At 39.5% G+C, this 25861-nt stretch overlaps 3 protein-coding genes across 10 annotated transcripts; all 3 read right to left on the bottom strand.

The window, feature by feature from the left end:
- Window positions 1-371: 371 nt before the first annotated feature.
- On the bottom strand, window positions 372-3414 carry LOC101159118 (protein AMBP). 5 transcript variants are annotated; one of them, XM_023960934.1, is made up of 8 exons: window positions 2523-3414; window positions 2344-2434; window positions 1821-1945; window positions 1561-1706; window positions 1402-1478; window positions 1208-1330; window positions 676-777; window positions 372-528 (listed from the first exon to the last, which is right to left on the bottom strand). In XM_023960934.1, exons 3-8 carry the CDS (start codon window positions 1917-1919, stop codon window positions 473-475), a joined length of 603 nt encoding a protein of 200 aa, XP_023816702.1. In that variant the 5' UTR covers window positions 1920-1945; window positions 2344-2434; window positions 2523-3414; the 3' UTR covers window positions 372-472. The 5 variants fall into 5 exon arrangements, 4 of the variants coding, with proteins under 4 accessions (XP_023816702.1, XP_020563407.1, XP_020563408.1 ...); XR_909710.2 differs by having other exon boundaries at window positions 676-848; window positions 2344-3414; XM_020707748.1 differs by having other exon boundaries at window positions 372-513; window positions 2344-3414.
- A 949-nt stretch (window positions 3415-4363) lies between these two features.
- lcn2 (lipocalin 2) lies at window positions 4364-7222 on the bottom strand. Of its 3 annotated transcripts, none has more exons than XM_020707746.1 (7): window positions 7025-7222; window positions 5735-5874; window positions 5473-5549; window positions 5028-5101; window positions 4797-4950; window positions 4678-4709; window positions 4364-4582 (listed from the first exon to the last, which is right to left on the bottom strand). In XM_020707746.1, the coding sequence occupies exons 1-6, from the start codon at window positions 7118-7120 to the stop codon at window positions 4678-4680; spliced, it is 573 nt and encodes a 190-aa protein (XP_020563405.1). In that variant the 5' UTR covers window positions 7121-7222; the 3' UTR covers window positions 4364-4582. The 3 variants fall into 3 exon arrangements, with proteins under 3 accessions (XP_020563405.1, XP_020563404.1, XP_011480188.1); XM_020707745.1 differs by having other exon boundaries at window positions 4364-4562; window positions 7025-7221; XM_011481886.2 differs by having other exon boundaries at window positions 4443-4562; window positions 4797-4898; window positions 4991-5101.
- A 1782-nt stretch (window positions 7223-9004) lies between these two features.
- Window positions 9005-24638, bottom strand: slc27a4 (solute carrier family 27 member 4). 2 transcript variants are annotated; one of them, XM_004074834.4, is made up of 14 exons: window positions 24287-24638; window positions 22843-23010; window positions 20701-20911; window positions 20416-20599; window positions 19411-19569; window positions 17342-17411; window positions 17118-17209; window positions 16658-16767; window positions 16318-16527; window positions 16084-16210; window positions 15749-15886; window positions 15495-15659; window positions 12604-12750; window positions 9005-12285 (listed from the first exon to the last, which is right to left on the bottom strand). In XM_004074834.4, the coding sequence occupies exons 2-14, from the start codon at window positions 23007-23009 to the stop codon at window positions 12128-12130; spliced, it is 1938 nt and encodes a 645-aa protein (XP_004074882.1). In that variant the 5' UTR covers window position 23010; window positions 24287-24638; the 3' UTR covers window positions 9005-12127. The 2 variants fall into 2 exon arrangements, with proteins under 2 accessions (XP_004074882.1, XP_020563400.1); XM_020707741.2 differs by lacking the exon at window positions 24287-24638 and adding an exon at window positions 23900-24002.
- Window positions 24639-25861: the final 1223 nt, after the last annotated feature.

Raw genomic sequence — 25861 nt, 5'->3', positions numbered from 1 at the left:
ATATTAGGGTTTTTTGAAAAATAAATAAATAAAAATTAATAACATTTTTAAACTGAACCCCAGATGCTTGAAATATTTTATTTCAATAATCCTGATCTTTGTCATGCACTCCCACATGTGACCTGTAACAGCACACAAACAATTATTAATTTAGAATTACGATAAAATGTGAATATTTACTACTATGAAATTTATGCAGTTGCAATATTTTAGAATTATAAGTAGTAGGACAAGGAATCAATTTTAGTGTATTTCTTAAATTCATATTAGGGCTCCAAAGATTAAAATTTTAAAAGAATACGCCTTCGTCGGTCTTGGAGCCTTAGAAACAAATGTCTTTTTTGAGGTACAAACTTCAGTCAATACATTCCTTTCAGGTGTTTCCAATTCTTTTTTTTTAATAAATCAGCTCTTTATGACAAAGAACAGATTGATAAACAAAAAGAAAAAAAGCATTTTCAGGTGTTCAGTCTCAAAGGGAAACAGGAACCTGCAGCCGGGTCATCTGTTCACCTGGAAAACACACACCTGGAAAAGGTTATAGAGCATGCATGACTCTGTTTTCAGGTTGATGTATTTGCATACAGTGAAAAAGGGTCTGTGATTCTGTTCTGCTGCTGATCATCAGAGTTCAAAGGTCAGAGAGGACCTGTGGGTGTGTTTGTGTGTCACTACCTTTGTTCTGGTTGATAATAATGGCGTCATCGCTCATTCCATAAAGTCTGGTCAGAGCTTGAAACTGGTGCAGAACAGTAGGACTCACATCTGCAGTTCGACCTAAATGAGATATGCCTTTTTTTCCATTGAACTTTTAAACTATTACATTTTTAGAAATCCCCCCAAAATATCTGGAACATTAGAAAAGAAAAAAATGGTTTGAGAATGCATCAGCAAGAGTGCAGGACAATCTAGAAAAATTGGAATAGTCATATTTTTTTTAAAAAGAAAAATATTTTCCAAGTAGAGTTTGAGCTGCATAACAGCATTTCTTGTTGTAAAAATGCAGCCATGCATTGCAAGCTTAAGTGCTGTTGTTTTGTTGTTTTGTTTTCCTTCTTGCATTTATTTATTTGATCCCCTCTGATGTAAACTTTAATATTTTAAAGTGATGTAATCCACAATGTAACAATAAATAAAGCAGCATGTTTCATATCACATCAACCTAACAGTTGACTGCATGTTAATTATGAGGTCTGAGTTCCCTTACTGTAGAGTTTGATTATACTGGTTTTGTTTCCTGATGGCTTCTCTGTGCTCAGCTGCAGCATCACTGTGTAACCATCATCTTCATCAGTGTGAAGCACAAATGAATCGATGTCTGCTCTGAATCCTACAAAGGAGAAATAATTGGAACATAGCTGGATCATTCTGAGAAGATGCAAAAAACAAAGTCAAACCTACGAGAGACGTGATGGAAGAATCGTCCTGTAGTGTTAGTGAGGAAATAGTTGGTGGAGGTCTCTACGCAGGAGCTGTTCCTATGATCAGAGACATGAACCAACAAGTCCACTAGGCAGAACTTTTCTAAAGTGAGCACAAAAAGAAACACATCAGCCTGACCTTGAGGTAGCGGTTGTCATGGTAAAGTTGCTCCCAAAAGGGACATGCTCCAGTTTCAAAGCAACCATCACAGCGTTTTCCCTTTTCCGTTGCATGTAGTGCGGGCATGTGGACGCCACCGCCACTTCGTACCACCTCCCCATAAACTGTATGAAAGGACAAATGCTCTCATGAAGCAGTAGAGCATATGCATCTGTGTTACCATGCCAACAACAATGCTACGACATTTAAGTTCTTTTTTGGAAGTATTTCTCACTCACCTTCTCTAACTCAAAGTTCTCCTGCAAGACAATTGGAACTTGTTGGGTCCTGGCAGAACCCAGAACCAGAAGAACCATCAGATGTGTCATTTCGTGCATCGTGAAGGCCTCTTCTGTCTGCTTAACTGACGACAGAATTCAGATTCTCCATCTGTGTCACACTGGTTTTGAAAATACCCACCCACAACACAAGGAAAGTACACAGCTGAGAGGACAAAGTTCTGATTTTTTTTCTTTATCTCCTCCTCTGTTTGCTGCTCTGAATGATCAGAATTACTGGACTTCACGCAAGTCAACAGGAAGGAAACAGCATTGTTGATAATTTTTAAATCAAAACCCTAATTTGCACAAAAGGAGAAGTGGGCTTTTTGTGTTGTGGGAAACTAAACTTTGTAAAAATAAATAAATAAATAAAATTTAAAAAAGACTTCTTTTTTTTAGAAGTGAACCCTCAAAGTTGCATTATTGTCATACACAAAAATGTGTTCTCCACATTTAACCCAGCATTGTATTTAGCGCTCACCTCACAGCGAGAGGGTCCTGGTTCAAATCCCGGCTGAGTCCTTGTGTGGAGTTTGCATGTTGTCTTCGTACATCTGGGTTTTCTTCAAGCACTTCCTCCCACAGTTCAAAAACATGCTTCATAGGTTAATTGGTGTCTCTGAATTGCCCCTACGTGTGAATGTGAGTGTTTGAACCTACAACAGATGGACGTCCTGTTCCTGGTGTACCCCACCTTTGTCCTGGTGGGGTACACCAGTCCATCTCAGTGTCAGACAGTTCTGACAGGATTGAAACAAATGCAGTTTTGATTTTTCTACTGGCTCCAGCAACCTTATGACCTCAAAAGGGATTGAGTGGGTTCGGAAAATGGATTGACATTTCACCTACACCTGGGAAGAGAAGGCTGCAGTCACAGCCGGAAACCATTTCTGAATATGACCCCTCAATAAGTGTCAAGTAGAAGCTTTTTAGGATCTTTGGGTGTCCCTGCTGTGGACTCAAGGTCTTGATCTCCTTGTTTCAGGCTAGACCGCGGTTCTGCAACCTCAGGCTCTGGAGCCACATGCAGCTCCTTTAGCTCTCCATTGTTGCTCCACAGCTTTAAGGAAAAATACTGACAAGTAGACAGAATAGTGATTTGGAACTCTGGTCAGTTTTTTGTAGATAATCAAGTTTTGTTCTTTTTTTTCTGTTTTTTAAACAAAAAAAAATTGCTGTATTTTATTTTGAAGGGAAATTGTATGTTCTTTCAAAATTGTTGTACAGAGAAAAATATAATACTGTAAAATCCAATTCTTATAAATATTTCAAAGCTAAATTTAATAATATAATCGTTTAGTGGCTAGAAAAACATTTTTTAAAAAGTATTTAAGATTGCAGCCCACTGAACTAGACATTCTTCAGTTGAGCTACAGATCACTATTTGTAAATGTATTTACTCGTGGGATTTTAAAACAATGATTTACAGAGTGCAGTTTTATTCAAGGGCATAGACCAGGGGTCGGGAACCTTTTTGGCCAAGAGAGCCATAAACGCCACATATTTTGAAATGTAATTTCAAAAGAGCCATACAATAATGTAGCGTCCCTTTCCCACACTGAGGCACGGAGACTTAACCTCTTTTAAGGTTCTTTATTCTGGTTACTGTAGACCACAACAAACGCCGTAAAATTAATTCAGCAACTCCTGAATCTCTCCTGTCGACACGAGACGAGAGCGCTTCTCCCAACTTTATATTCACCTGCTCCCCTCTCCAGCCCTCCCATTTCCCTTATTCGGCCCATAGCTGAACCCCATTGGTCCAAACTACCTTACAACAGGCTGAGCGACAGAACTGAGGGCCAATCAGATCAGAACTTTTAACGCGGCCCAACAGCCACCCAGTCCACGTCAGTAAGCAACGATATGTTTAAAACTAAATATACAAGTGAATGTGTGCATTTGATTTAATTTCAACATTTTTAAAGTACAATAAGTCTGTGGATTCTTTTTAATAACATTGTTATGCTGTTGCTGATAAATGAGGCGTTGAGACTTTAAACGTGATCGTAGGTTGGTCTGAATGTTCTGTAGATGTGAGAAAGACTGCTCACATGCAGACCTGGAGCCAAACCCACACACCCACGCTGCAGTGAGTGACGGGTAGCAGGTTTTACGTTATTACAATCCCTGCGCGATTCACCTGCTGCCTGTGCCCACAACTCCACCCCCCACCCCCACCCTCTGGTTTCTTCCTCACACATCCCGTCTCCGCGCTCCCGTGAGAGCGCGCAGTTTTAGGCACGGCAATTCACAGGTTTCCGGGTGGTACAAACTCTGTGAAATAATAGATAACAGTAAACTGATAGTTTTCTCTCCAAGCACTGCTACTACTGCGCGCCTCTGGCATCGCATCGCGCCCGAGAAGGACTGGTCTAATGAAAAAAAGAAAAAAAAAAGTATAATTAAAGATTTGTCTGCGAGCCACATGTGACCATCAAAGGAGCCATATATGGCTCGCGAGCCATAGGTTCCCGACCCCTGGCATAGACACTTAAAACTGCAGATTATTTTGTTTATTTAACTCTTGACATAGAATGGGAATAAAAACAAAACTACAGAAATAACCATGCACTCAAATTTAACCTGCCATATCAGATTTTTATGAATTTTCTGGTTCTGTGCACCACTTCTCGTTTATCCTGACAGCTGCACTTCATAGCTGAGGCCTCTTTCTCCATCCCAGCAACATCAGGGAACCTGGAGAGAACATTAGGAATCTGAGGGATTTAATTTGCTGGCAAAAAGTTAAGGCCTAAAAGTTCATGCAAAGAGCAGATATAGTCAGATGAAAAACTAAATTGAATCAGCTCACCTACTGTGCAGATTCAGATGTCGGGCAATTCTCTGTGATCATCAGGAGATGCAAGGAAAATAAATGAGACACTTCTAGTAAATTTTGCGTGTAACCTACATGTTCAAATGTATGTTCACCTGCTGGAGGTGGAACCAAAATGGACTCTTTGGGTAAACCTTGGGACAAACTAAAGGCCTTAAACTTCTGGAGAATGTTGTAGCGAACTCTTGGTGTGCGGCCTGCAAACGGGAGAACAGAGATTGTGGAGCAGGGGACCGAAAACAGACAACCCTGAAGGGTAAAAACAACCAAAATAAAACTTGTGTCTCACCATAAAGGGCCACCTGTGTGTACTCTCTGTTATAGACCTTGTGCTTAAGAACCAAAGCATATTCAGTGTAGTTTGTGTCCACCACTGTGATGTCCTTCAACATGTTGTGACCTACAAATAAGAATAAAAAAACTGTAAAACATAAAGTATCCTCTGATATTTGAGGACACCCAAGAGAATTGATAGTAAATAAATGTCTATTAAATTTATTAAAGAAAAATCACCTAAAACTGTAATAGATTTGAAATTTTTGCTTTAAATGTTAAACAATTTAAACAACCGTACAGGAAGTCTTCAAGATCTCGAGACTAACTTATTTCATTTAAAATAAGAAAATAAAAGTCTAATAGTAGAGTTTAAATAAGCTTCAGGCATTTGCGAAGATCATTGTTTGTCCTCCGTCATCATTCAGAAAAGCTAAAATCTCATAAAATATAATTTCTAATGTGTTTGTTTCAGGGCTGCGAGCAGATTTTACTTACGTGTGCTGAAGTAGATGAATTCTCCAGGTACATTGGTTTTGTTATATTGGTACATCAGGCTTTGACAACCCAGAGGCCTAGAGAAAACACAACGTAAAGGACATGAACCTTCTTCAAACATACGCTTCAGTTCCAAATCCTCTCTGAATGACTCACTGCTGCAATTTTATTTTAAACATAGATTTATTCAAATAAGCTATTTTCCAAATTTCCAAAATGTTTCACACTACGGCATGCATCACCCATGCACACAAAAACTCACGAGAGCTCCCACATGGTGAGGTTTGCGTTGCCATCAGGCATCTGGGTGATCATGCCCATAGATGCCCTAAGTTTGTCCCTGTATGGCGCAAAACCTGGAGAGTCATAGGCAAAGCCAACACGGTACCATTTTCCTGTAAACTAAACACAGAGAGAAAAAATGAATGCCTGAAATTTGGATTTTTTCAAAATAAATATAGATTTCTCATTTTATGCTTTTAAATTTTCCACAAGAGAACAGTTAAAAAGTGATCATAGGCTATAATTTAATTACATAAATATATTTAAATATGTAAATTTAATATGATCAGTTTTAATATTATTTGTTATTTTATTATCAGTGTTGTAGCACATTTGTCTTAATATTGCATCTGTGCCAAATTTACAAAAAATGCGAGTCAACATTTTAAAATCTGTGTATGCACAAAAATAATAAATTATCATATCCAATCCCTTTTATTTAAATCCAAGAAATTATTGTAAAAAGTGGTAAAAATAATTTAAAAAGCAACGTAAAACTAAATATTAAAGGAACATAGAAAACAGTAAAATAAAGGAAATGCTGGGTAGATATAAAAAATTGAACATAAAAAAAAATGGAAAATGTGGGTTTAAACACATTTCCTTAACAACAAATTGACAAAAATACATTTAGCATACTTTCATGAAATAAAAAGATCATGTAGTTTCCCCAAACGCAAGGCTCAATGGGCATATTAATACCTTTAAGCAGCTATAAACTTGTAAACAACCTAATTGATACATAAATAAACACAGAATAATCTGACATTACTACTGAACCAACAGGCTTCCATAAACATGTGGTGAAAAATGTGGTTGTTACATTTTTTTTCTGAATCAAAAACAAAAGAATAACCACAATGGTGACGTATGAAATCAGTCATGGGAAACAGTGACCTTCAGGACATTACACATGTCACCTCTAGAGGACAGTTGGCTCACATTCCTCTATGGAACTCACATCTGGAAAACCAACAGTTATCATATTTGTCACGGGATAGTGGATCAGTCCTCTGAAAGTAGCTGTGCTGACGGTTTGAATCTTGGTTTGTTCAGACTGTTTGGATAACAATGAATCTAGAACTGAAACTTGTTTGAAAGAATAAAGTTTTTAAAAGTTCATAAGTCAAATAAAAATGTCAAATTTGGTTCCAAGACAAAAGTAAGTTAGAGAAATAGATATAAATTGTGTCCATTTATCACAAATAACTACATTCACGTCAAGCTGAGTCTGATAGAAACACTACAATCATCTCTGATGTTACTTTACCTTCTGCAGGTTGAAGTCTTTCTGAGGCTTAACATCTGCATGGATAGCCATTACACACAGCATCACCATGGCAACAGTGGCAACAGTGAACCTCATGGTTGAGGAGGAAAATAAGGCAGAAAGCAGATCAGCCTGGAAAAAGTTGGAAGAGAATGTCTGAGCGGAGTCTAAAGTGCTAAGCAGTCAATGTTCAGACAGAAACAGGCGCCGATTCAATATTTACCTTTGCAGCTGATCCGCCCACATGGGTCTCAGCCAATCGTGGCGAAGGATCAGTGGATGGAAGTCAAGCTTTGGAGTTTTGTGGTGCCAAAAAACACTAGTCATGCCTGCGGTTCAGGTCAGCTGAAAAGTCAGTTCACACAAGTCCCAGCACTCGTGGCTTCACACGTCCCTCAACTGCAGACTCATCAGGAGGAACAAAGCACAAGAGATCTGCATCCTCTGCTGATGAGCGGAAGCTGAGTTTGAACAGACAACCACATGTCCTGATTATCTCAGAGTCCTTGCGGTCACTCTGGGCCCCAGCTACAGTGGAGAAAACAAGTATTTGATGCATTCCTGATTTTGTAGGTTTGCCCACCTAAAAAGAAATTGACAGTCTGTCATCTTAATGGTAGGTTCCTTCAAACAATGAGAGATGGAAAAACACAAAGAAAATCAATAAACTGACTTTAAAGAGTTTATATAAATTTCTTTGTATTTCATTGAGGGAAATAAGTATTTGTTCCCCTAGTAACCATTTAGAGTTCTATTTCACACAGACCAGTTAGACTATCCTAATAAAGCTGTCTTCTGAATTAAAGACACCTGTTTGAAAAAATCTGTCCACAGAATCAGTTTCCAAACTCTCCAACATGGGAAAGACTAAAGAGCTCTCAGTGGATTTAAGGGAGAAGATTGTGGACCTGCACAAGGCATAAATGGACTACTAAACCACCTGCAAGAACCTGGGGGTGACAAGGTGACAACCATTGGTGCAAAAATAAAAGAATGACAACCTGACCATCAGTCCTCCTATAGGTCTGGGGCTCCAAACAAGATCTGACCTGTTGGCGTTTCTATGATCATAAGAATAGTGAGAAATGGCCTAAAACATTACGGCAGTTGATGACCTCAACAACTGGAACCACAGTCACCAAGAAAACCATTTTTAATACTTTATGCCACAATGGTTTAGCATCTTACAGAGCTCTCAAAGTCCCCCTGCTTAAGAAGGCGATATGCAGGCCTCCCTGAAGTTTGTCAATGAACACCTTCATGATCTAGAGAGAGAGATTGGGATGTGTTGCTGAAGTCAGATCAGACCAGCATTGAGCTCTTTGGCTCAACCAGTCAGGTTTGGAGGAAGAGAGAAGCTGCCTATGACCCCATGAACGTCCCCACTGTTAAGCACGGAGGTAGAAACATTATGCTTTGGGGGTCTTTTTCTGCACAGGGCTACTTCACTGTGTGGGTGGTAGGATGGACTGAGCTATGTATTGCCAAATTCGTAATGAAAACATCCTTCCCTCCTCCAAGGGGCTTAAAATAGGTTGTGGGTGGGTTTTCCAACAGGATAATGACCCAACCACATACAGGCCTAAGGAATGGCTGAAGAAGAAGCATATCAAGGTCATGGAGTGGTCCAGCCATTCTCCAGACCTCAATCCCATAGAAAACCTATGGAGAGCTGATGCTCAAAGTTGCCAAGCGGAAGCCACCAAATCTTAATGATTTAGAGTCATTTGCAAAGAAGAGTGGATCAAAATTCATCCTGATCTGTTCAGAAACCTGCAACGTCGACTTGCTTGATAAGAAGGGTTTTGCCACAAAGTACTAAGTCTTTCTAGCAATAGGGTTCAAATACTTACCTCCCTCAATGAAATGCAAATCAATATACTTTTTTTTACATTAATATTTCTGTTACATATCACTTTGCCTCTAAAACTGCTAACAAAAGCAAAAACAGTACAGCATGTGTTTTGACCAAATGTTTTAAGTACAAAAGTCTTTTTATTTTGTATCTCCAGACAAATTTCAGCAAATCTCACTTAAACTGATTTAACAATAAAAATTATTTAACCAAAGGTATATTAATCAGGAATGATCAAAAATCATAAAACACCACCAGTGGTCAGTGAGCAATTTAAATAGTTTTATTAATAATCATTTCTCCCCGTGGCACTGCTTTTTATGACATTTTCTTCAAAAACGCAGGAGTCACCTTCAGTGGACGAGAGGACATCAGTGTGTGTGTGTGTCACGCACAGACACCTCACAGACCTCATCACTGAGCACAGGCTGAGAGCTGCTGCCTACGCGGCGAGACCATGAAACAATTCATAAAGAAAAAAACACACACACAGAGGCAAACATGTCGAAAAGAAATGTGCAAAAAGCAAAATGAGGAACACAAAGTCATAAGGGGCACATTCCTCTTAGAAAACATTGTTCTTCGGTTGAGATGTCACAAAACATCAGTAGAGTCTTCAGAAAGATACCTTCAATGATCTTATTGCACGCTGGGAAGACTGGCTTTCTCAATTTGAGGATTTCTCACGTTTAACCTCTGAATAAATGGTTGTAAGAGAAGCTTGTTTTTAAAAATTTTGATGTTAATGCAAAACCAGAGAACTGGTTTACAAAATCCAGATTTATTTCATAAACCCTCAAATGCAAATGGTATCAGATGATTTTTTTACCCCGCAGATATGAAATGAACCACCCTCGTGGTCCCTGATAAAATGATGGCATGAACATTTGTGCATTCCTGGTTGCTTTCTATTGCCTCTTAAAAACAAAACTGAGCAAAACTAATTTGATTGTCATCCCTTCATGTGTGAATGCCTCTTTAAACCCAAACCAAAGAGCTAAAAACGCACACTAAACAAACAGCAAGCAGTGACACAACCAAAGCTTCATTTACAGTTCAAAGAAATAATTTAAAAACAAGGTTCTTAAAATTTGAATTTAAAACATCCTCTTCAGAGTGCTCATCTTTGGGGCTGTTTAGTCACCCGCCCCCTAGTGGCAAGAGTTGACACATGCAACTCTTATCCAGAAGCATCATAACAGCCAAACCGTGCTCCCTCAAGACACAAACCACACACGTTACTTCACAACATCACAACTCACGCGCTGCTTTTCAAACACCATCATCACACTCATCATCAAGAAAGAATGCAGAGGAGAGAGAACAGGAAGAAATCCTGAACGTTGGTCTTTTTCTCCCCCAAAAACAGGGAAATGACGGATCAGAGTTGTGGTCACTGTCAGCAGGCTGTCAGCACCAAAATAAAAGTTTCAGTCAGTGCAACTTATTTAAAAAAAAAAAACATGTCATGAATCAGCTGTAAAATAAAGCTGCTGCCAAAGACGCACAATCAGCTGTAACGTCAGGAAATCTGCTACCAGAAGACACCTGAAGTAAACCTCAGGGTGTCCTATGCTTCCACTCTTTCTACCATGAAAGCCTTACAGTGGGATCAGATTTCTGAAGCTTTGAATACACGTTTCCTTTCAACATGAAACTGAGCACAACGAGAAGAGGAAGAAGCAGCCTGCAGGTGGGGGTGGACTACTACAATCACACAAAAGGCAAAGCTGGGAAAGGATGCAGCTGCTTCGCAGAAAGCAGAAGCAACCAATGGAGCCTCATCGGAGTTGGAGAGCAGCTTTGCAGACTTCTCCTCCATGCGGTGTGATCCTGCACCAGGCAGGGTGGAGGAGCCAACTCAGCAAACATGTCTGTACTTTCAGCTGACTTCATTGCAGTGCTGTGACGATACAAGCTGAATGAAAGGAGTCAAACATTAAGTTATATTTAAAAAAAAAAAGATCATGAAAGGAGGGGGGCGGGGCCTGTGGAGATGAACTCACAGTAAGGCACAATGCTCTGCTTTTGGTGGATAATGCCTGTAAACCTCTACCTGCAGCTGCTGTTAATATTCACAAAGCAAATTTCCTTGTATCTTTTTTTGGACATGCATGCTTCAGCTTCCAACATCATGGAATCTTTGGATCGCTCCGCTCTTTCTAACCCGGCAAAGCAACCCTTTCCTTTAACCCACTTTAGTCATATGTTTCAGCATAAAAAATACACACAAAGCCCAAACGGCTTCAGACGAAACCTGCACAGCTTCACACCAGCAAAGAAGGATGAACAGATCCTGCTCAGATAACTATCCGCTCAGACCAGGGGTCACCTACTTTGCATGCCAGCGGCTGATTACAACATGCATGCTGCAGCTGGAATGATCTACTAATAAAACAGTTTGGGATGTAAATAAAGCTGAAAACAAAATCTTGGATTATAGTAAAAAGTCCTTAAAGCCTGAGACACACAGACAACTTAAATATATTTAAATATATTTGGTATTTCGCCAAAACAAAAAAAGACCATATCAGCTGCTACATTTTACGAGGCTGCATGCGCCGAGCTTTATTGCACATTAAAGCTTTGACCGCTGGTCTCATGCGTCGTCTGCGCAGTTTCCTTCACGCCTTCATTTTCCCTTTTCAAGAAGTTTTGGAATGCTTTGGAGACCTAAGCTGGTCTGATCTTCTGACAGGTGGGGACTGTCTGCCACTTCTGGCGGCTTGTGCAGGCTAAGCTGAAATCCAACGATCAAAACACAACAACCTCACAAAACATGTCAAACAAACAGATGAGTTTAGGTCCCAACACGAGGTCGTCCCACGTCCCATTCCTCTTCTTTTCGCTCTCCGGAGTTTCAAGTATTCGCATTCTGGATGCCAGGCAGCTTGTATTCCTCAACTTTCTTCAGCATTTACAGAGCAGGCCCAACAGGTCGTGGGGAGGGGTGGGGGTGTCTGAGTGCTGATAATGTGCCCCTCTGTGCATTTGCTGAGGTAGCAAAAAATATGTTCCTGGTGGGATTTCAAGAGGGACAGTGGAGGATGCAGCCGTGTGCTCATGAATTTTTTTTTTTTTAACCAGTTTGAGAGGACGAATTTGTATGCGTTTGTGCGCCAATTGGCCTTTTATGGCTATTATTTTGTATTTGTGGTCATGGGGGCAAAATGTCCTTTAATCCACGCAAGCGATCGTCCTCTTCTGTGAACTGTACATGTGTGGAGATGTAGTGATCAGCCTCGTCATCACAATTTGTGTTTCCCTGACAGTATGGAGCGGTAAAGCTCCTCGTCCAGCTGCACATAGCGCCCTCTGCTGGAATCCAGGAAGCACAGTTTATCAGTCACTGCAGTGGGGTCAAAGCCTTCCCGCCTCAACTCGGTCTTCTGAAACTTAAACGTTCCTGCAGAAAAAAAGAAATACCCGATAAAAAGTTTATATCACATTTGTTTTGCTTTTTCTATGAAACTGCTATGAATAACTACATCTATTTAAAGGTTTTTCATAATTTAAAAACGTTTTTTGTACTGTAGAAAAATAAAAAAACTGCAACTATTAAGATTTCTCCCGAATTTCAATCAAAAAAACAAAGTTGAGCACTCTCATAAACTACAGTTTGCATTTTAAAAATATATATCTTGCTCACTCCCTAATTCAGTGAAATACATTTAAACTGAACCCCGGAAAACATGTTCAGTTGTTGAATTGGACATAAACTTACCCGTCTTATTGACCTCTGGGAGGAAGCGGAGGAAGACGGGCCTGGCGTATGGAGGGAGAACCTTCTCCATGTCCCTCACAAATTTCTCCAGGTCGCTGGAGTGCGATGGATCAGCGATCGCTGCCATTCCGGCCTTTCCTTCGGCTCCTGCCCACACACAGACAGGAAGCTTAGGAAGATTCTGATAAATCTTGCCGTCCATAAACGGCATCAGAGATGATTCACAGTATTTCACTAATGTGTTGTAAATACAGAATGCAGTCAAACTTTTCTCAGACTTTTTCTCTGCATTTAACTTCATCTTTTATACCAGGGATCTGTTTGCACCGTTTTGGGGAATTATTTTCTTTTTAAGGTGGTGTCTGAATTGGTTTCTGAGACTATTCCTAGAAACTGAATCACTTCAGCGAAAAATAGATTTCTTTGGGGTTTTATGAAGGATGTTTAAGAGCAGATTAGTTTTATAGGTAATGACATTTTAAAAGTATTGTAATTTCCGGACTATAGAGCGCACCTGGTTATAAGCCGCACCCATTACATTTTTAAAGGATAAACCATTTTGTACATACATAAGCCGCACCTGTCTATAAGCCGCATGTGCCCACATTGAAACGTGTTGTAGAATGAGGATGTGTATGTGCTGAAACCGTGCAGCCGCGTGAGTAAAAAAAAAAAAAAGAGGAAGGAGCTGCAGCAGAGAAGGGGAAAGCGCTCACTCACTCTTGCACGGCACGCTCTCCTTCCTCCTCCACACGCAGCGTGCTGACACACACACTCATTCTACAACACCTATATAGTTAGTTCATTAGTTAGTAGTTACTGTTATTTGTTAATAAAGAATACTGCGTTGCAATTATTACTTGTACCGGTATTCATTTGCGACGTGGCCGCCGGGGGATTTTGTGTTGCGGGGGTAAACCGCGACACCGCAACTCCTGCTGCTTCGGTGATCAAAAATCCCACACCGTCACAGCTCTATTCCAAACAGTGCCTGTGACGCAGCAGTAACACAGCAGCAATATGGTAGTAACAGCACTAACAGGGCTGGTTAAAAAAACATTCCAGTAAAAGTCACTGATGGCAGCAGTAACATATGTGCACTGAAACCATGGAAGTCTTCCTCCTCAGTGTTGGATCAGAACAGCGTCAGACATTCTTCGCCACACACTCTCTGTGTCACTCCGTTGTCGCTTTCAGTGTCACTCTGAGGCAAATTAACTCCTGAGCTTGCGCTGTTCTCTCCGTCACGCAGCAGACCGGCTTTTCCAAACCCGTTGGTGATGGTGGATATTTTCACACCGCTTTTAATGATTGCTTTTAACTTGAAAGCTGCGTCATATGCATTTCTTCTTGCATTTTCTATGATGAGGGTCTGTTCGTGTTATTTATTCACAAAGCAGGAATTTACATTAAACTTGCGTCTTCCTCGACACATATACCGTATTCCCCCTGTCTCACTCTTACCCTTTCTACTCGAGCGCCTCTAGCGGTCATTAAAAAAAAATGCATTAAAAAATGTTTAAAAAAGAAAAAAATTGCATAAATTAGCCGCATAATTGAATAAGCCGCAGGGTTGAAAGCGTGTGACAAAAGTAGCGGCTTATAATACGGAAATTACGGTCCTTTTCCCCTCTTTTTTCTTTTACAAAGAATAATAAGAGCAGCAGCATTAATAACAATAATAAAAGAATATTTAAAAAATCATTATTTAATTTAACTGTTTCAAAAACATCCATTTTTCTTCATTACTTAATAGATTTGTGACTTGATAAAAAAAATTAAATAGAATTATCATTATTCTATTTATATAGAAACACATGTGACAAATTTTAAAGTTTCAGCCTTTAAAAAGTTTCTTAGAGCCTTGAATAAATGTTAAATCACACTAAAGTGGGGTTCTGCTCTCACAAGTAATACTAAGCTTTTAAGAATTGACTATCAAATGTTTGTGTCAGCTTTTGTGGTGTGGTCAAGCCAGGATTTTCCCAGAGCAGGAAGCTGATCACAGTCTACTGTAATGGAAGAACTCCAACAAAGGCAGACAAAAACACAAACACTGTCTTCATTCAGGTGGGCAAAAATCAGGAAAGACCCAGCTTGGAAGTGTCAGACTCTGATTTTGTTGTTTTGGTAGACTTTTAGATCTAATGTGTTATTGAAGTATAGCAAATTATAGAACAAAAAAAGATAGAAAAACAGTCCCAGTTGTAATGAAAAATACTCCCAAACAACTTATTTTAAGAGAAAACATATAAAGCTAAACTTAAAATTGGGACAAAAACAGTTAAATTGTCTTGAGACTCCTAAAGATTAAGGGTGTGTGCATATTTGTGTCAGGCTAATCTTTGGCTTGAAATGAAACAAGATTAGAAAAGCCTAAATAAAAAGAAATCTTGCATAGTTGATCTCAATTTAAGCATATAGATTCAGTCTTTGCTTTCCTGTTTTATTTATTCAGTTAAAGTTTTACTGTTTTGCAATCTTTAATCAGTGTTTTGCCTTTACAGTATTTCAGACTTTATATCATATGAGCTTTTGTTAAATGGACGACAGTATTCCCTCTACCCTCGCAATATCACGCTTTCGCTCTTTTCCTCTTGTTTTCAATCTATAATGGTGGCTTTATTTTTCTATGAAGGTTCAAAATGAGAGTTTAAACAAGGGAGTGTGTAACGTGTGTATTGAGGGGTTTTACATCCTTAAAACGTCTATTACTATGGTAAAAATAAGGATGATAACTTTGCGGATTTCACGTGTTGCAGGTTCACATTGGAACGCAACTCCCACAATAAACGAGGGACCGTTGTACTTTCATTTAACAAATCCATGTTTTCATTGTTCCTGTAATACGCTTTCAATATCAATTTGTTATAAGAAGGAAATGACAATACCTGGTATTTCCACACCATAAACAACAACATCCTTCATGTCCAGCAGTCTGCTGAGAGTCCCTTCCACCTCTGTCGTTGAGACGTTCTCTCCTTTCCAGCGGAAAGTGTCTCCTGTTCGGTCCTTGAAGTACATGTGGCCGTATTTATCCATGATCAGGACATCACCTGCAAAGAGATTCATAGTTGTGATATGATGGGGAAAATCCTATGAACAGGTCACTGTATGAAAGTTGGATTCTGTGAAGGATTCTAACCTGAGAGATAGGCACTGTCTCCCTTCTTGAACACACTGTGAGCGATCTTCTTGCTGGTCGCCGATTCGTTGACGTAGCCGTCAAACCTGCGAAGGGGGTCATTCTGAATGATTCTGCCCACAAGCTGGCCAGGCTCACCTAGACCAAGAGGAAGAAGACACGTTAGCTGCTGTAAAGTTTCAGAGAGAAAAAATCTTTGTATGTATGCAGCATCAGCAACAAGTTATTTTACAGTCTTATATGGGGTTTACAAACGTCATCTGAACAGGAATATGCGAGTTAATCACCACAACTTTAGCTGCACCATCCGTGAAGGTTGTTTTCGATAAACTTACCAGGTTTACAGGGAATGCAGACGCCATCGGGTCCCCTGATGAGCTCCATTGTTTCTTCGTCCACCCGCACCAGTCGGATGGGATAGATGAAGGGCAGAATCTGACTGTTGAAGCCACACGCGCCAATCTGGTTCAAAATCAAAGGCAGACTTCTTCTAATAGAGGCCAAAGTTAGAGTTCCACATGTGACAGAACCCCCGTGCAGATTTTGTCCCCTAAACCCAGCCTTCCCACCTTGTTGCCAAAGTTGCCCAAGCTGCAGTTGCATTCTGTGGCTCCATAAAACTCTGCAATCTGTGGGATGTTGAAGCGATTCATGAACTCTTCCCATATGGACTGGCGCAGGCCGTTGCCTAGCGCCATGCGGACACGATGCTGCCGCTCTGCATCCCGAACGGGCTGATTCAGCAGATATCGGCAGATCTCACCAATATACTGAACAATCTAGAAGAAAGGGTGAAAAAAATCAATTTTAAAAAGATACTGACTAAAAAAATAGAACTGAGGTCCAATTTTTTTTATTACTATTATATATACATTTTTTAAAAGTACTAAAGGTTAGTGCTGTTCTTACTGTGCAGTTGTATTTGACACAGTCATCCCAGAAGCGTGAGGCAGAGAACTTTTTCCTGATGACCACAGTCATGCCATGTATTACACACTGACCCACTCCCACAATGTTTCCTGAAGACAAAACAGATTCCAGATTAAAACCTAAAAAATATGAAGTAATTGCTGATTCAACCAGATCATTTTTTAAGTTTTTCGCTGCACTGATCGAAAATACATCTGTCCATAAAGAGAGTAAAAATAAAATGAGAAAAATTGTTATTTTAAAGGTTTTACAGGGAAAGAGGAGATGTTTAACAATAAAAAAAAAAAACAACTAAAATGACTCCAAGGTCATTTATCAAAGTCTACATTCACATTCTGAAGATTCTGGTTTGACATTCTTTGTCAAAGAGTTTGAATATTCTTGCACAGATCAAAATAAATAAATAAATAGATAAAATAGATTCTGAGCCTTCGGTTACCTGCAGAGTGATAGAGTGGGAGACAATCGTACACAACATCCTCTGACGTCATCCTAAAGCCATAGTAAACCAGAGCTGCCATACGGTAGTACCTTAAGAGCCAAAAACAAAGACTTCAACCAAAAGCAGCAGGTTCCGTACAAGATTTCTGAACAGCACTTGAACTACACACGAGAGCTTCATGGATCAACAAAAAAAGTGTCCGGTGCGAGGCTCCTTGGTACCTGCTGTGTACGACGATGGCTGCTTTCGGCATCCCAGTGGTTCCTGATGTGTAGATGTAAAACAGGCGATCTGCAACAGACAACAGAGAGAACTTAAAACAATAAACTGGCAGGAAATCAAAAATGTGAAGTTGCATATTAACACCATTTTAGAAGCGTGGACTAATAGAGTTTTCCTTTATTTGAATATACTGAAGTATAAAGCACCAAAGCCCCATGAAATTATGTTGCTGGTATGTGGATAATTTGTAGATTTCACCTTCAAAGGTGTAAGAAACACCAAATACACAGCACAACTAACGTCCCACACTTTGCAGAGTAGTTGGGTACAGATAAATCAGCTTTGGGGGTCAAGTTCAAACATGAAGCAAGCTCACAAAAGCTGCCAGCACTCAATGGAAATCACCTCCACACTAATCCTGACTCATCTCTTCCCGAAAGGGCGACAGGTTCTGTTGCTGCTCTTGTGGTCAGAAGCAGAAAAGTGTGAAGTAGAAAGGTCAGATTAGTGGTTAGCATCATAGCAATACTTCCTTATATTGAAGTTAAACAACTCACCTATGTTCATGAAGTGTTTTTGCAAAAATTTATGGAGGTTCACAGTTAAATATTGAAGTGTAAACCAAAGATTGCTGGTCTAAATTGTATGAAGTGGAACTTATTTAAACCCCTTAATGTTTGGCACATGTTTACATCTTCAATGGCTTCCATTAGTTTAGATGATCTGTGAATTCAGGATCAGCTGATTCTAAAGTGGTCTGCGCCATCAGGTTCAAATATGTCGCCGTCTGTAAATACATCCGTCTTTATAGAATCATTTTGACTTGCACAGAAAAACAGATCTGATGCTTTGGAGATTGCATTCAGAAGAAGTGCATCTCTAGAAACCCACTGACAGTGTCGCTTTTGATTTTTAAACATTACAAAGGAGAGGCAAAGATTGCACAGAGCTACAGACGTCATTAAAAACATTCCATGAGGTTGAATAAAATCTACATTTACAACAGTTCTTCAACTCCTGATTTTTGCAGTGATGCTTTTGAAAACAGAGTCGCTTAAATCACAGTCTTGGTGAAAATAACTTTGGTTCTTATCCTCCAAATATCTGCGTTGATCACAGTCATGATCAACCAGGGGTGGGATTATATAAATTTGCTTCCTTCCACTCCCTTTCAAGCAATAATTATGAATATGTCTAATTATCCGAGGTTTGATTCGTCACAGTATGAATGGATAACTGATGATTGTATTGTTTTTTGTGCATTATTCTTATTTGATTGCTTGAAATAAACCATTTCAAATCAGATCAAAATCAAATCAAAAATAGACTTGACTTTATTTTGGGGTTTTCCACAGCTTTTTCATATTCATATTACTTTTAGAAATGTTTTTAGGGCTGCTCTTGGGTGGATGTTTTGTACTCTATGATCCCTTTTTTTGGTAAACCAATGAATCCTTCAGTCACTGTTTTTTTTTTTTTAAATTGACAATTTTGATCTTTTCCCTTTTCAGAATGTAGTGATTTAACAGATTGAGCACAGCCATTTCATCATCCCCAGTTTTGTGTCTGATCCTGAACCAGTGAAGGCAAAAGGTTGTCCCCACTGTTTAAAACAAAGGTAGAGCTGGGTCGGTGAACTTCTAGGTTATACAAGTACAGTATGTCGGCTCCCACTTAGGTTCCAAAATTGTTTCTCACTTCTGTTAAGCTTTAAAATCCAGGTAATGCGTCAGATTAGATATAGGGGCGACGCCACTGAGTAACTATTGAATCCATAGCTTTGCTGGGTGTGTTTCAACAACTGCCAGGCTTGCTTGTCCCACCCATTTACTCATTTTTAGAAAATGCATCTTAACTAAGATAGGAATGACTGAGATTTAAAGAAAGAAAAAAAAAAAACTGGCTCAAAACCAACATTGAGTCACCTTCACAGAATCTGGTTCTGCTGGAAGCTTGTTCTTGTTAGACCAAGTCTTCCTGTCCAGAGTTGCCCTAACGCATAAGTTTTTTTAATAGATAGTTGTTCCTTAACGCTGAATTTAGAAAACCAAGAAAGTATTTTTCTAACCTGTGAAGCAGCGCTGTGGCCGGCGAGGCAGGTGAGATGGGGCGCCATCCAGCAGGGGTTCCAGGCACTCCGTTCCTTGTGGGACGCGCTTTGGGTCCCAATCCCCACAGCAAAACATTTGCACAGCTTTCCCCATCGACTTATGGACCTCAGTCACCGCTGAATGTTAGGAAAGTAAAAGATCCTTGTTTCAAGAAAAAGTCTTCTTTTCTGTCTTGCAAGAGAAATAATCTTATTAGGATGTTTTTCAATAGCAAAATAATTTTTTTAGGGACTACAATTCTTTTCTTACCCCATGGACAGATTTTTCGGATAATTTAAATGACATTTATAAAAATTGTAAGAACTTTTTACTTCTTTCAGAAGATAAACGGACAGTGGTATCTAAAAAGAGACAGGGTACACTCATGTAAGATTTACTCTTGCTGCCTCAGCAATGATGCTGCTGGGCTGATTTTAGCCCATGCAGTAAAAGTCACATTTTTAATCACTTAAGGATGTTGCAGGTCCACAACACTACAGTCAGGATGGCCAGCTAGAATCCATTCACTCCTTCCAGCTGTGGAAATCGAGGCTTAGCCAAGATCACAGAGGGAAAAAACAGACCCTCCTCAGTTTCTGTGACTGTTTCGTGCGGATGATGAGCTGTTGTCTGATGTTCCACTGATTAGTGCTAGAGATAGGTTGAATGACAGTAATACTGCCTGAGGATTTGAGCATTATCGCTCGTATCGAGCTCAGATTAGCACTTATCGGGCACGGCTTGTTTCTAAGGAGAGGAGCTTTGAACAGCTAACCTGGGTGATAGAGGCTCACCAAGGACACATTTATCTTTTATGATCATCAATGCTTTCTCCCTGCACTCACCTCTCACACTACTTATGAAGCACAACAGCAAACGTCAGCACGCCACAGATAAAGACCTGTGTGTGCGTGTGTGTGTGTGTGTGTGTGGGGAGTCTATCTACCAGTACCTCCCTCTTTTTTTCATTCAAATCTTCTTACCGTCAGTTAGCTCTGATCCAAACACGACAGCCTTGGCATTGGAGATGATGATACAGTGGACCAAAGCCTCCAGTCTCAAGTTAAAATTGATGAGAGCAGCTTCAATTCCCACTTTTGCCATGCCCAACCACAGACCCACGTACTGTGCCCTGTTCTCCATGAAAAGGGCCACCACATCCCCCTCCTAAAAGAAACAAACAAAAAAAAAAAACAATACAAATAATTCAGAAATTGTTTGACAGAAGAAATAACATTTTATAGTCGTTTTCGCTGCTAGAATTTTACCCTGAAGCCCCGTTCCAGCAGCAGGTTAGCCACTCTGTTGGAGTATTCATCCAGCTGTCGGAAGGTCCACCTCTCACCAGTGCCCTCAAAGATGAGGGCAGTTTTGTCCCCGTGGCGCTGCACCGTCTCAGCAAAGATCTTAGGAACAGTGTTCTTCTCTCTGAGGTGCCGCCTGACGTTCAGCTTCACCCGCAGGAGAACATACGCTGCACTGAAAGAACGACAGATGACGTGAGTATATGCATTTGTAACAGCCATTTAAAGATGAACAAATATGCTGCTCTCAATTCTTTTAGGTATTTAAACTTACAATTTGAATGCAAAATTCAAAAAAAGGGCTCATGGCAAAAAAACAAATGTGGTATGGACAGGTTTAAAACTATTCAGACATGTTATTCTAAACTTTTCAGTCTGAAAAACTACCACCGCAGTTAAAATGGAGAATATACTTTATGCAGAAACACAAAGTTTGCATAATTTGTCATCAGAAAATCAAATATGTAAAAAGGCACAGGCCTTAATGGATAAGCAAACTTTTAAAGGATCAGTTTCAATTTAAACCAACTGAGGATATTTAATAAAAAGGCATCACATTACATAGGAACAAAGTCTGCATTTGTTTATGTGATTATTGCACAAAGGTACATAAGGTGAGAATTCTGCCAAGCAGTAAATTCTTACATAAACCCCATAAAAACCAACAAAGCAAGTGAATTTATGATTGTACTGTGGATGAAATTACAAGAGCAGTTTTCATGTAGGGGAAAAAATATCTGCAGGTCACTGCAGATCAGATTTCTCAATAACTTTGCTCATGTCATAGATTTTTTTGGAAGCTTTACTAAAACATGATCAATGGTTGAAAAAAATAATAATAGAATTTTTAAGAAAAAACCTGCAACAAAACTTAAATATGGGGCAATTTACAGTTTGCAGAGGAAAAACTGTTGACAGCAAGGAAGGTAAAACTGTTGGTCCCTTATTGATTAACAGGTTTGTTAGACTCTTTCCCTTTTGTGATTTCTGCATTCAAAACACCATAGACCTGTCTCACCACTCTACACAATAAAAGCCTCTGAGTCACCTCATAACAGGTCCACTTTGTTAGAGACAAAGAAGATTAAGGTTTAACTTTGTTGTAAACACTGGAAGGTGACATTTAGATTTCTGGGGAATTGGGAGTGTGTCTTAAATTTTGAAATTAGACCAAAGATAAAGACCTTTAACAGCTCTATGTGTTTGCATGATAAAAAATGTGTTTTGTTTTTAAAAGATAATTAGAGAACAAAACTGATACAAGTGACACCAATTTGGATCATTTGTTTTAGTAAAACAGGCTGAGGACTTACAATTTCCCATTTTACAGCTTCTCGCACTATTTAGGGAAGATGAAATTATCATAAGCACAACGCTATTATGTCAAACACCAATTGTAAATTCATTTGTCTAGGTTATTTGTGTCAAACTCCCTTTTCATCATTTAAAGAAGCCACCTTTGCAGAAAAAAACTTTTGAGTGATGAAATGGATGAATTCAATGAAAAGGCGCTTTTAGATCTCAAATTACAACATTTATTGCCATGTTTTTCTAACTGGATGTATTTGAACAAGTGTTCTCATTTTTAGTAGTACTGTAAATCATTTAAAAAAATTTTTTTAATGTATATTCTAAAGTAGAGCAGACATTTAAAATAGATTATACTATCATGTTTGAGATGAAGTAGTTGTATGTCTTTTTCTATTCTAAAGCATTAAAAAAAGTCATGGCTTTGTCTTGGTTTGTCAAATATAAGAACTGGAATAAGAATTAAATTGTTGTGAGAAAAAAATAAATACATCCCTGGTTGGTAAAGAAACCATGTTGTAGCTTTTCATGACCACGACTGAGCAGTGAGGTTCATACAGATATTGCCCATATGAAAATATTTCAAAATAAAGTTTAGAGTTACTGCTTTACATATAACCCATGTTGTAGAGTCATAGCACTGTTTCATAGATGGCTTAAATAAAGTACTGCTGACATATCTTCCCTATGTCCAGAAATGTTACTTATTGTTTTGTGTGCTTTTTGGAAAACATAACAAAAGTAACTTATTTGGACATTTTTCTAAATTTTACAAAATACTATAGTCTCCATGCTTACTGTAAATCTCTGCCAAGTGTTTTGACAATAATGTCCACAAAGCTCCATCCTCCACTTCCCAGGTAGAAGATCAGAATGGCTGGAAGAACTTGGTACCAAGGCAGGCCCAGCAGCAGCCTCAACACAAACAGCATGGCTGTGCAACAACCCAGTCGCACCATGATCATCCTGAAAGAATGCATACAAGTATAAATAAAGATTGCAGCCTGCAGAGTCCAGACTGCAAGGGACTAAACATTTCAGAGCAGATATCATTTCAGGCAACATGAAGCTTATTTATGGGTTAAATATTGAGATAGAGCTGTTGAGCTCAGCAGGAGAACAATATTATCTGGAGTGATTTGTTTACTCATCCTGTGCCAGTTTCTTCCATAAACCCTACTTTAGGATGTTGAACTTGTGAAGGAGTAGAATTACTCACATAGTTGGGTTCATACAGTTAAACACTCTAGCTGTTTGTATTATTACATGACAAAGTTAATTGTGCCTTTTTATTTACGGAATATCTACATTTATTAGCACAATTTTACTGTATACCTTTATTACAAAAAATGTTTGAAAAAATGTTCTGGTGACCAACACGTGCAATTTAGCTTCACACCCCAGCATGAAAAAAGACAAAGGAAATTGGTTAGTAAGAATAAAAACAAAACGGGGGTGGCGTTGACCAGGTGTCCGATCTCCAGAAAGCTGATCTCAGCCGTAAATGGTAGGATGGCGTACCCGTCCAGCTCATTAGGGCGGTCGTATTTACGACATCTTGCGTCAACATACGGTACCTCTGATGCTGCCTTTTCTTTTGGTCGTGGAGATTGTAAAGCATAAATGTATTCATATTGTAGACGGATATTTCCTCATAATTTATGATAATTTGTGTTTTTAAATAAAATAAACCCCTTAAAAAGACGGAAGCACTAAGAGGAACACTTTACTGTACACTCTTGAGACCAAAAAGCTCCATCGACCGTTGCTGCCAAATTCCGGAAATTTGAACAGCGCGTAGCATCACATTGCGGTAGAAAGGGAGGCTCAACCCACTGCTGGTAACCTCACTTACCATGCCATGTGCGCTTAAGACAAGGCCATCGCCTATGAACCGGTTTCATATGGTTAATCGAGCTAACCTCATGTAGGTTATATTTGTAACTTGCTCGCCAGGGAAGCAAGATGCGCAGAATTGTGTGCGCACGAGCTAAAAGGAAGCGAAGACGTGATGAGGATACAGCAGATCTCTCTTTTTTTTTAATGATGAATAAGCGTATGCGAATTCCTAATTTAGTCATCGACAGTGGAAGTGGCCTGAAATGACAGAAGCAGATCCCTGTCTTGGCAAACACAGAGAAAGGGCGTAAAAAAACACCAAACCGCTGAGATGAGCATCGAGGTAAAGCACGGCGTGTGCTTCCTGCGGTTAAACACCGGGGATGCGTATTAGCTCACATACCTGGCACCTTCTCCACACCTTTACGGCGTCTCGGTACGCAGAAATCCCAAAATTGATCTTGGTTGTGTACAATTCCACCTTGATCGGCTTACAGAGTAGACCTGCGCTCAACGTCGCTAGCTTGGCTGGATACAAGCGCTCAGAGAGAGACGGACACACACGGACCGGGATCTCCTGCTATTAATAAAAACCCTTTCTGGCGCTGCTCCTCACTAATTGCTTAGCAATGCGCGTCGACTTTGCCCCGGCGGTCATCATCCGTTCATTGTCACAATAATTCATATTATCCTTGGGTTCATTGAAACCGGTGAGCGCGCTATAGGGCTTAGTTCAAATGACCTTATAATTTTCCGAGATCGCCCCGCCCACTACGGTCAGCGTCAAATCAGTGAATCAGGAACAGGACTTGATTGACGGGTGTCAGGACCAATCCGCAAAGGTCTTTTTTTATTTACCCGGAAGAGGCCGGCTCTTTGGTAAAATGAGGGGAGAGTGCGGCTCAGCTGTTGTTGCTGGTTCATCACTGCCCAACGACCCTTGTGCTATCCTAGGCACTTTAACATTGGAAGTTGGGTCATCTAGACCCACTAGACAGTGCGCTGAACCTTTATTCTTCAATGATTTGTGATCTTCACTGGTTTCCATGGATTACTTGAAATCTTTCCACTTGCTGTATATCCATCTTTGTCATGGTAGGGAGAACACGTCAAAGTAAGGGTGGGGTCATTTAAGATAGCCCAAGGGTTAAACCCAACGGCGGTAAATGAACCCTAAATCTGCTCCACTATCACCATTCTTGACCGTTTACTATGTAAAGCTTCTCCAAAGGTCTTTCAACACCAGAATTTGCGGCAGGAATGAAGACATTCCTCATTTTCTAGCTGCACAGCAGAGATTTTCATCTATGAAGTTCTCTACCTTCCTCTTTTGCCACTTAGGTTTTTCCATTCCAAAGAGAGGAGCAGCAACTAAAAAATGCAGCTTGTATAACAAGTTTCACTCACAATTACTGACGGCAAAACACCTGTGACCTGACTTCAACAATTAGGCTGTGGTTTGAGGTCCCTTGCTCACATTTCTTTACAATAGTACGAATAATGGTGATTTCCTTTAAAAATAATTTAAACAAATGTTAACAATACATTAAAAAGAATATAAATATGCAAATTAAAGCACAATCATTTTTATTTTTGTTCAGAGATTTTCTGTAAAATAGCAATGCTTTTGTTTTCGAGTTAAGTGTATATTATTTAACAGACCAGTTTGTTAATTCAAGTTATGAGTTACTACATAAAAGTAGTGGTTTCAAGTGAAAATAAATAAATGTTAAAACATAGCCACCACTGTGATTGATACTTGGCTCAGATATACTACATTTTTCTTATTTTTTAGGAGCGGTCTCTATTTTCCTTACAAGTTTGACCTCTTTTCCTTCTTTGCAAATGAGTGCAGGCGAGTGCACTCGTCACTGGTTTATGTTAACAGCAGCTTGCTGCAAAAGCGGAATCTCTTTTAAACAAATAAAAAAAAAACACACTTAAAAAAGAAAAAGAAAAAAAACTTTCTCCTTTGGTG

This window comes from Oryzias latipes, chromosome 12, assembly GCF_002234675.1.
Source record: "Oryzias latipes chromosome 12, ASM223467v1".
NCBI classification, from domain to species: Eukaryota; Metazoa; Chordata; class Actinopteri; order Beloniformes; family Adrianichthyidae; genus Oryzias; species Oryzias latipes.
This window is presented reverse-complemented; position numbering and strand designations above follow the sequence as displayed.

Excerpts from the sequence above, each read along its gene's own strand:
- LOC101159118 (XM_023960934.1), bottom strand. The coding sequence starts at position 1,919 with ATGCACGAAATGACACATCTGATGGTTCTTCTGGTTCTGGGTTCTGCC. Across the intron at positions 1,707-1,820 it reads AGAACTTTGAGTTAGAGAAG|TTTATGGGGAGGTGGTACGA; the intron begins GTGAGTGAGAAA and ends CCTTTCATACAG. Across the intron at positions 529-675 it reads TATTATCAACCAGAACAAAG|GTGTGTGTTTTCCAGGTGAA; the intron begins GTAGTGACACAC and ends AACCTTTTCCAG.
- lcn2 (XM_020707746.1), bottom strand. The coding sequence starts at position 7,120 with ATGAGGTTCACTGTTGCCACTGTTGCCATGGTGATGCTGTGTGTAATG. Across the intron at positions 5,550-5,734 it reads CTCACCATGTGGGAGCTCTC|GCCTCTGGGTTGTCAAAGCC; the intron begins GTGAGTTTTTGT and ends TGTTTTCTCTAG. Across the intron at positions 4,951-5,027 it reads CTTTGGTTCTTAAGCACAAG|GGTTGTCTGTTTTCGGTCCC; the intron begins GTCTATAACAGA and ends TTTACCCTTCAG.
- slc27a4 (XM_020707741.2), bottom strand. Across the intron at positions 15,660-15,748 it reads AGACAGTGCCTATCTCTCAG|GTGATGTCCTGATCATGGAT; the intron begins GTTAGAATCCTT and ends ATCTCTTTGCAG. Across the intron at positions 12,286-12,603 it reads CCCAGAGGTCAATAAGACGG|GAACGTTTAAGTTTCAGAAG; the intron begins GTAAGTTTATGT and ends TTTTTTCTGCAG.